This window comes from Crinia signifera, chromosome 9, assembly GCF_055691185.1.
Source record: "Crinia signifera chromosome 9, ASM5569118v1, whole genome shotgun sequence".
Classification (NCBI taxonomy): domain Eukaryota; kingdom Metazoa; phylum Chordata; class Amphibia; order Anura; family Myobatrachidae; genus Crinia; species Crinia signifera.
The window spans coordinates 129,951,306-129,961,504 of record NC_139225.1 but is presented as its reverse complement, the minus strand read 5'-3'; the positions used below and the strand labels follow the sequence as shown (position 1 = coordinate 129,961,504).

Here is a 10,199-nt window from a genome sequence, read left to right as displayed (position 1 = left end):
CATGCGATTTGGTTGCATGCGATGCGATCGACGCGATTTTTTTGGGTCCCGATGGATGCAATTAAAATCGCTGGCGCCGTGCTAGGAAACAAGTACCGAAGTATCCAACTGTGAGTGTACAAACCGTAATTCCTCCAAGCAGAAAATCACAGGCCCCAGTACAATAGAAAGATTGAAATAGATCATTTTCTGAAAAATGGAAGTTTCCTCAGGGATTAAAGAAATATTTCTTCATACAGTAAAATAAAATCTCAATATGTATTCAAATAAATAGTAGTGGAGAAATAGTCAATGGCCTAGGTGTTCACTTCTGAAATAACCAATGCTGTTCATATGAAACACATATAGGCAAATGCAGAGCATTTAATTTTGTGTACTGTGTGAATATTAGCATAGAGTGTATCATCATTCATAAACTGCCTATTCCAGCAATCACCCCAGCACACCCCCACCCCCACTTATCTGTAGCCCATACACCTTGTGTCACTCGTTTTCTGTAGATTTTTAGCAAAAGTACTAATTATAGAATGTGTGGGAGCAATTGTCCACAGTCACCATACAGCCGGATGGACCTTTGAAAATACTCTGGTTTGGTAGAGTAGAGAGTGTGATGTAGGTGTGTGTGGAGTGTGTGGTATGCTGTTATGAGCGTTTCCCTCTGGCACGCCCCACAAATGTGATCTTGCTAATATATTTCCATGACCTACAAAGAAACATTGAAATTGATGGTCCATATTTTGGATGATGGGGGGGGGGTCAATTAGCCTACCAGTATGGATTGTGGGAGGAAACTGGAGTGCCCAGAAAATTCCAACGCAAGGATGGTGAGAACATACACACTCCACACAGTGGTGGGAAATCCTGGTGCGTGTTAGACCGCACGCACCAGCATGGCCTCATCCGCAGGCGGGTGCTGCTAACACATTTGCGGCCTATAAACAAAATTAAGGAACATGGACAGTAAGGATAAACCTATGGCTACTCAGACTGGGCACAGCAGTAGCGACACCTTACAAAGTTTCTCTCTATGCATGATCGCAGCTGAAGGAAGTTACACACACCCATAACAGACACGACACACCTGAATGTTTACTGCCTCTCCCGGTAACCTACCCAAAACAGTCCTTTCCTGTCAATCACTTTGTGTTAAAGTTCTCAGAGCGAGCAGCATTGCGATCGAGACACATGCACATTCTGCAGATAAATGCTTTGTTGCGTGAACATCAGCATTGAGAACAAACATGAATTAGGCCCTATGTACAGACTCTGTCACACACAATGTACAAGCTTCGCATATCAAATGAATGATATTAGCATAGTTGCATGGTAACTTGCCTTTTTTTCATGCCAGGCATCTCACACTGCATGGTCGAAAAGAGAAAAATACTAAATAACCCACAGCGCAATCAAATTCAGCCCAGGAAATACAAAAAAGCCTTCACTGTGGCTTTAAGACATAGAACATACAACAATTTTATGTAGATCCACTGGCGAGTTTTACATATACACACATATATCACTTACACAATGTGCTAAGATATATTCTTTTTGGAGTCTCTATGATCTAAAAGAAACTCGAAAACAAAAAGACCATAGTGCAATAATGTCTGAAAAAGAGGCTGATTTGGTATTTATTCAGTGCACTCACATTCAGATAGATTTTATGTGCATATCAACAGGTCTTTTCTGTCCAATCCAATCTTCCACATGAATTGTCCCTGTGGACGCGATGAGAAGTATATAGTGCAGAGACGGTTTTCAAAAGTAAAAAATTAGATTTATTAAATACACTCACATGCGGTAGATAAAATCAAGCAAAAACCCCTCAGGGTAGTAGGATCCCAGAACTGTGCCTCGGAACATGCAGGTCCTCCAAACAGCCGGCCAGCGGTAGATGTTGGAAATGCAGCCCTCCTTCTGCGGCCTCAGGACAGGATCCGTTCGGTGGTGTTCACACAGCTTAAGCGTGCTTTCGGGCAAATGGTGCCCTTCATCAGAGTTAAAGCACTGATTTTAGTACCTCTGGCAGAATGATTAGATCATATATGCCCAAGAATACAGATGGAACCGCGGTTCTTCATCCCACGGGCGCGCCAGATCGCCCTGTCTCGGCATGATGTTCGCCGAGGTGGGGACGTGCGAGCGGCTCACGTGCGACCCATTGCCACGAATTAGGCGCGAGAGCACCTCACACACATGCGCGGCCCATTTTTGACTCCATCTGAACATTTTATAGAATATGTACTGTTACGTTACTTTACCTACAGTATTGATCATAGGAAAAGAGTCACAAAAGTGACTTTTTGTGTAGTTTTCACTATTACTGTATATAGTGCAATTCTCGAGGAAGGTATATTAATCATCGGCCTATCCTGTATGGGAGAAGAGCACACCTGGTAGCAGCCACAGCCCGGACTCTCCCTCTCCCTCTCTGCCTGTTGCCTGTGTTCAGTCTCCGGGAAGGGAAGCTGCTGGGATATAGCCGGGAGAGAGGGTAGTGCGGATGCTTGGCCGGAGCAGGTCACATGGCAGCAGCAGTAGTGGGACGGAGAGCAGCTAGGAAGGAAAGGGACTGGAATAGAGGAGCAAAGTGCAGGGCGGAATGGATGGGCTGATGGCGCCAACTGTGTCAGTGGGGAGTGAGAGGCCAGAAAGGGACTCCCTTTCCAGGGCAGCATAAGTGAGTACGCCAGGCACCAGGCCCTGAAGTTGGGAGGGCGCGGTGGCTGTTGTAGTAACACATACCTTAGCGGGGGTGCCTACTTCTGTCACCGATAACCAAGGGGTGGGATGCAATTTCCTCAGTACTGTCGCAGCCAACCCCCTGCTACTGAGCCAATGCTGTCACTTACATCAATACTGTGCTAGCTACCTGCCCCTGCTTCACACAGGTACATTGGGGCAGATGTATTAAACCTGGCGAAGAGATAAACTGGAGATAAAGTGGAGAAAAAGTGGTAGGAGATAACGCACCAGCCAATCAACTTCCAACTGTCATATTTCAAACACTGCTGATTGGCTGGTGAGTTAACTCCTTCCACATTTTCTCCACTTTATCTCCAGTTTATCTCTTCGCCAGGCTTAATACATCTGCCCCAATGTTTCTAATAATGGTGATGTACCCGTGTGAAGCAGGGGTGGGTAATTAGTGGCGTGTTTGTAGGCAGTCTGCAGATGTGGTATATGGGTAAGCTCTATTAATGTATGTATTGTTGGATGAATTGGTCTTGATAAAGGAGTTATATCCGAAACGTCGGTTTTGACACGCAGTTCCACGGTGTGGCGTCTTATTTAAAGGAATCCGAGTGAGTGCTGTAGTGAACCCCAGTTTACATTACTACTTGTATAGCACCCCGGTCAGTTGTTATTTGGACGAATCCTGGAGTGCCTAACCCTGCTTATTCATATATATATATATATATATATATATATATACGTTAGTGGAAGAAATGGCGGCACTGGCAGTCTTGTTTGAAGAAAATCACAGCATTTATTTTACATCACAGCAATCAATGGTGCATGGGTGTCACCCATGCACCATTGATTGCTGTGATGTAAAATAAATGCTGTGATTTTCTTCAAACAAGACTGCCAGTGCCGCCATTTCTTCCACTAACGTACCTACTTGTATTGGAAGGCACGACAGCATATACCTCTAAGGGAGGAGTGCCGGTCCGTCACCTCCGTCTATATATATATATATATATATATATATTCCAAGGTTGTAGGCCCGGCACTCGCTATTGTATAAGTATGGCTGTGGTGCCTTCCCAGGAAACAAAAGTGCTTGCTCCAATACAGGTATGTAAATAAGGCAGCACTCCTCAGACTTCTTAGGTGAAATAAAAAAGCCTTTAATATCCAATGGCGTTTCGGAAATTAATCCGTTATCAAGGACATACAAGTGCACACTGAATGGAACAACATTAAATAGCAGACAAATCCCGCCCCCAACATGATCAGGCTACACCTGGGCTTACCGGTACCACGGTGATCAGCTGTAGCCGACAGCATCAGGAAGCAGGTCCCCCTCCTCACGGCACACCAGGATGACGCGCCACGCTCACTCTGTGTGACCAAACCTCCCGGAGCCAGCGTGTGTAGAGCTTACCTCACTCCCCATCAGCTGACCCGCTCCATGCTTCACGTCCCAGCGTCACCAGCGTTGTTGCCAAGCAACATGCATAAACACAAACTATAATGACAGAAAGAAATAAAAAATCGGGTTAAAAATAATCATAAAACCATTGTAAAAACTTTTTTGGTTACAACGCCAGCTACTAATCTGCATCAACTTTGTAGTCACAGAATTAGACTCAAAAATCATTAACAGATATACAGTATTAGAGGTTAATCGGCAGTGAAGAAAATGTACAAATACAGTAATACAGTGATATATTATATACAGAGGGAAGCACTATTTTGAGAGATATTTTTAAAGATATATTTTTAAAAGGAAACATACATATTATGAAGGAGCTGTGATACGAAGGGATATAGGAACCTCACTGATGCTTAACATCAGATATTTAGGAACCTATAGAAAACACTGGAGTCCCAGATTTTCATTAAGGCCCTTTGGGGATATTGTTTGTAAGTAGAAAATCCACTTACACTCCAATTACATCAATTTCTTGTTCCTATGTCCTCCTCTTAAGGAGGCAGGTACTTGGTCTATGACCATGGATCTCATGCTGGCCACACTATGTCCAAACTTGATGCAGTGGCGGGCCACTGGCTGGTCACTGATGGATGCCTGACCTATGTAGGGCCATACGCTCCTTAAAGGTGCGTTGAGTTTTCCCCACATAGGTCAGGCCACAAGGACAGGTCAGTAGGTACACCATAAGGTACTGTAGGTACACCATCAGTGTACACACACACACAAGTTACCAGCACCACCAGCATGATAGTATAATATAACAGCAATGTCGGTGCTTAAACTGAATTGCTCAATTGGGCAACCTAGTGGGTGGCCGTCTGTGCACAAAACCCTTGAATTGCCCCCCCTAGAGGTTAGGAGCAGTCTTAAACTTTCATTATATATGATACAATTACAGTATATGATATGCCTGTATATAAACAGTTTTTTAAAATAAATTATTTTATTTTCACGCACTTAAACTAACCTAAACTGTCATACTATATACAAAAGAGTGGGATGATAAACCTGTAACATAACTGAACTGACAGTGACAATTTGCCACCACATTCCTGTTTGTTTGTAATATCCTGGAGAATATGCATGCATTTGCAAGTCTATCAAAATCTCTTTTTGATATTAAATGCATGTAATTCTTGCATTTAAGAGGTTCTGGTGGAAATTTACTAAGCTAAATTCGTCAAAAAAAAATATTTTTATAGTAAAATACGATTTTTGGGGGGCTTATTCGTATTTTTGGCACTTACTATGCCAAAAATACGATTATTTGTATTCGTATTGATGGGACATTAGTATTTGTATTTACAAATATGATGAATACACCATCGAATGAATACGTCAGGACCCCGGACCCAGGGACCTACCTACGGGCTCAAGAAAGGTAAGTATCAGTATGTATGTGTATTGTATGTGTTACAGTTTTATTTTTCTATTTCTTTTACTGTGGAACTACAAGTGCCAGCGGGCCCTTTAATGCCCGCTGGCACTTTGTGGTTCTCCAAGTCCCAGAATGCGGGGGAGGCTTGCTGGGACTCATAGTTCCACAGTATAAGACAAGATTTTTTTATTCTATTTTTTACACTTCAATCAGCTCGATGCCCACCGCCCAGGGGCATCGAGGACAGCACCAGGCTTCAGCCTGGCCAGGTAAGTCCTGGAGGGGGGGACCCCTTTATTGGGGGGGGGTCCCCACTTCCCCAGGACCCTTGGCCAGACTGACTGGTCGGTAGGGTTAATGCTTTGGCCTGGGAGACTTGTATAAAAAGTCTCCCCCCGGCTGTGGCATTACCCTGCTGGCTGGGCCTGGGGCTGGTTCTTAAAATACGGGGGACCCCTAGTCATTTTGTCCACCGTATTTTGGGAACCAGCCCCAGCCCTGGAGCCTGGGGCTAGTTTTAAAAAAATCAGCGAAGCCCTATCTAGTTGGTTTCATGATTTTTTAATACCAGCCCCGGCTCTTTCAGCCTGGTGCTGGTTACGGCCGTGGAGGGGGGGACCCCATGCCGTTTTTTTTATTTCTTATTTATTTTTTCTAATTTTTTTTTTTACACACTGCAGCCGATAGGAATTCGTATTAGCAGCCATATATACGGCCGATAATACGAATCAATACGAGTGAATACGACATTGGGGATTACAAAGCAGTCGTATTTGACTGCTTTGTAAATTCCCCTCTGGAATACGAATTTGCATACGGCTAAAACAGCCATATGCAGTCATATTCATTCATATTAATAATACGAATACGAACAATCATATTCGTATTCTTAGTAAATTTCCCTCTTTCTCTTTAATTTATATGGTCATTTAGCATAAATGAGGAGATGGGTGGAGGAGACTGGTAATGTAAGGAGAAGGGAAGGGAATGGGGGCCTGGTAGAGGAGGGAGAAGTGGTTGAACAGAACGAGCAGGAATCTGGAGCTATTCCTTTGCAGATTACAAAAGAAAATTAAGTAGGGACTTTTTCTATTGTAAGATTTGTCATTGTAACTGAGGCTTTTAAAGCATTTATTTTAGTGTTGTAACCAAAAGGGAGGAATGGACAGGAGAAATACAGTGACAGGGTGCAGCAGGGAAGTCTGAGATCTCAAAGGTGGAATTACAGCAGGGTTGCCGACTTTATAATTCTCCTCTCCGGGAGAAGCCCGGAGAGGAGAGTTCCAGCAGCCGCTCAGGGGGCGGGGCTTAAGTGTGACACCACTAAGCCCCGCCCCATGATGACAAACTGCCGAATTCACGGATCTCCGTGGAGGGGCGGGGCTAAAATGATGCGATTGTGTCATTTTAGCTCCGCCCCCTCCTCTGAGACGAGAGGATTGCGGCATTTTAATGCCGCAATCCGGGCGCAGGGGGGGTCCCCCTGCATCCAGGAGGGTTGTCCACCCTTCCGGGGGGGGGCGGGAGGGGGTCCCGGTTTTCGGGAGACTCCCGGCCATTCCGGGAGAGTCGGCAACCCTGAATTACAGCCCCAAATATGAGGATTCTGTAAAATGAGTGACCAGTTCATTTTGGCTGTAGGTGTAGGGCTGGGGTAGCCAACTCCAGTCCTCGAGAGCTACCAGCAGTTAATGTTTTCCAGAACTCCTCACAGAATCGCAAGTGAAATATTTAGCTCCACCTGTGGATCTTTTAAAATGTGTCAGGGAGTAATGAGTGCACCTTTGCACATACTTGCCTACTTTTGAAAACTAGTTTCAGGGAGATTATAGTTGTTAGTAGAATTTTGCACAGCCTCCCATTGAAGGGGCGTGTCATGCTCCACCCAAAGGGCGTGTCTAGTTCCATAAATGGAGAGATTGTGAAAAGAGATTGTGAACGTGGCACCTAGAAGCGTGGGTGTGTTCTGCTACATCTGAGAGGAATCTTTTAAAATGACTTATATGCAAATGTAGATGAGCCGCAAAGCTGTTAGTAAAGAGCTACTATACCTGCTAAAGTGCCGAAAAATGGTGCTGATGACTCAGTGTAAATGTATCTATAGGTGCCCATACATGTTGCGATATGTGTGCTGTGCGTTTTGAACTTCATTTGTGCCGTGCAATTTTGGCACTTGTAGGGGGGTGCGATGCGATGCGATCTACTGTGCGGGTACGATGCAATGCGATTTTATCCTCTTTTTTTGAGTTAATAGTTACCTAATGGACATCGCATCGCATGTACTACAAAACTGATGCGATGCGATGTAGCACAAAAAGTACTGGTTGGAGATACTTTTTGTGCTATACAATATTGTACCCATGGGTGGATGCGTTTTGAACTTTAAAAGTTAAATTGCAACGTGTATGGGCACCTTATCTCTTATTCCTTTTTCCCCAAAAAATGTAACAGTGTAATGTGGGCTGGGTGAAATGAGGGAGATTGCTAGTCTAATGAGGGAGAGAGGGAGATTGCTGCTATTTCAGGGAGTCTCCTGCAGAATGCAGGAGGGTAGGCAGCTATGCCTTTGCAGCAGCTAGGTCAGGGTTGCCGACCCTCCCGGAATTTCCGGGAGTCTCCCGAAAATCGGGTCCTCCTCCCGGCCCCCCGGAAGGGTGGGCAACCCTCCCGGAATCTGGGGGACCCCCCTGAGCCCCCCGAATCGCAGCATGTAAATGCTACAATCCGCGGGTCTCAGAGGAGGGGGCGGAGCTAAAAAGGCACAATCATGTCATTTTAGCCCCGCCCCCTCCATAGAGATCAGTCATTTCTACTATTTCCCGTAATGGGGGCAGGGCTTAATGACGTCACAGCCAAACCCCGCCCCCGATCGGGTAAGGAAAGTCTCCTCTCCGGGCTTCTCCCGGAGAGGAGCATTTAAAAGTCGGCAACCCTGAGCTAGGTTGTCTGGAAAATGTGAATTGTTGGTAGCTTTCGAGGACTGGAGTTGGCTACCACTGTTGTAGCAGTGTACCATCTGCTCTGGCAGGAGGGAGAGTAGTAGGAGTTGTGTCTAAAGGGCTACAGACTGGCTGGAATATAGTAGGGTTGGCTGGGCATTCGACATCAAATCTTTCAATGTGAGGGTCACTGACAACAGTATATAATAACATAAATTACCTTTGACATTCTAAGCAGAGATGTTTTTTTATTGTTAGTGTTAACCTTTGGATATCCTATATGCTTGCAGTCAGCTGCTCTACACTATAACGGTTGTAAATCATGTAAGTTGAACTGATAACAATGCATATCCTAGCTCTGTGCAGGACACACCCAGCCAGTGTTCACTACATGAATCCCCAGTGTCACCTTACATGTAGGCCCGAGCACACTTCCTGCATTCAGACTGCTGCTGATACAGTATACAGGAGGCCCGAGCACACTTCCTGCATTCAGACTGCTGCTGATACAGTATTATATAGGAGATACATAATGGAGCTGGGAGTCTCAGGCACGCTTCTCCTGGCTGTCTGTGCCAGTCTCGTCCTGTATTACTTCAAATGGAGGAGGAAACTGAGGGCAAAGAACATGCCACCAGGACCAGCCCCACTGCCCTTGTTAGGAAATATGATGAAAATAAGCCCCAAGGAAATGCCCCAGTCTTTAGTGAAGGTGAGTAATGAACTTATTTATAAAGAAAACAGCGTACATTACATAAATGTGGTCACATGTAAGAGAGTTGGCGTACAGGAGAACATACTGTTACTGACAGCAACCAATCAAACACCTGCATTCATGTTGCCTAGTTTTAGAGAACTGATTTATAATCCAATAGGTTGCTATGTGGCACTGCAACTTTGTATTTTCATTGTCATCATTATGAAAACAGTTTTCATAACATTGGTTGCAAGAAAAAGTAACATTTTTAATTTCTTTAAATTGAAAAATTATATATGGACCAGATTCTCTAAGCTTCAAAAGTGATAAAATGGAGAGTGATAAACAGCCAGCCAATCAGCTCCTACCTGCCATGTCACAGACTGTGTTTGAAAAATGTCAGACAGGAGCTGATTGGCTGGTTTTTTATCACTCTCCATTTTATCACTTTTGAAGCTTAGAGAATCTGGCCCTGAACCTACCAAATATGTGTCCATTGATAAAACATAGGACATGGACTCATACCACTTAGCTCAGTGAGACCTTGTGGTATACGGCACTGCCCACGCTATTCACTGCGTGTATCCTGCATTGCTACCAACGTACAGTACTATCACTGGCTGGTAGTCCCTCTGCTCTGCTCCACGCTGTGTGCCTGTTACATGCATAACAGTGAGCATTACTGCTGAATAATCCACTGCACTGGTTAAGTACCGGGTCCCTTGTGCTGTGGGAGAATTGCTAGTATGTACCTGGAATGTTCAGAAGGCTCCTGGACATTTTAGAAGCTTCCTCCCGCCTGCACCCCCATTCAGCCACTCATCCCCACCTGTTCAGATGGTAGAAGTGGGCAGGGAGATAACATGATTTGTGCTAAATTGCATCATTGTAGCCCCACCTCCCACTACACAATGGCAGTAATGTGGGCATTGTAAAGCAGGAGGCGGGATTATGATCAAATCACCAGGACCCCAGACCTCCCCTCCACACCCCCTCCTGTGGCTTCCAATGCGAGTTCCAATT

General features: G+C 44.9%; 1 protein-coding gene across 1 annotated transcript in view; it reads left to right on the top strand.

Moving 5' to 3' along the window:
- The first annotated feature begins 8,960 nt into the window (after positions 1-8,960).
- LOC146036030 (cytochrome P450 2C8-like) overlaps positions 8,961-10,199 on the top strand; it is a 28,063-nt gene continuing 26,824 nt past the window's right edge. Inside the window, exon 1 of the mRNA XM_083159796.1 lies at positions 8,961-9,191. Coding sequence (XP_083015922.1) covers positions 9,012-9,191 — 180 coding nt within the window. The 5' untranslated portion in view covers positions 8,961-9,011. The remainder of the gene's footprint in view (positions 9,192-10,199) is intronic.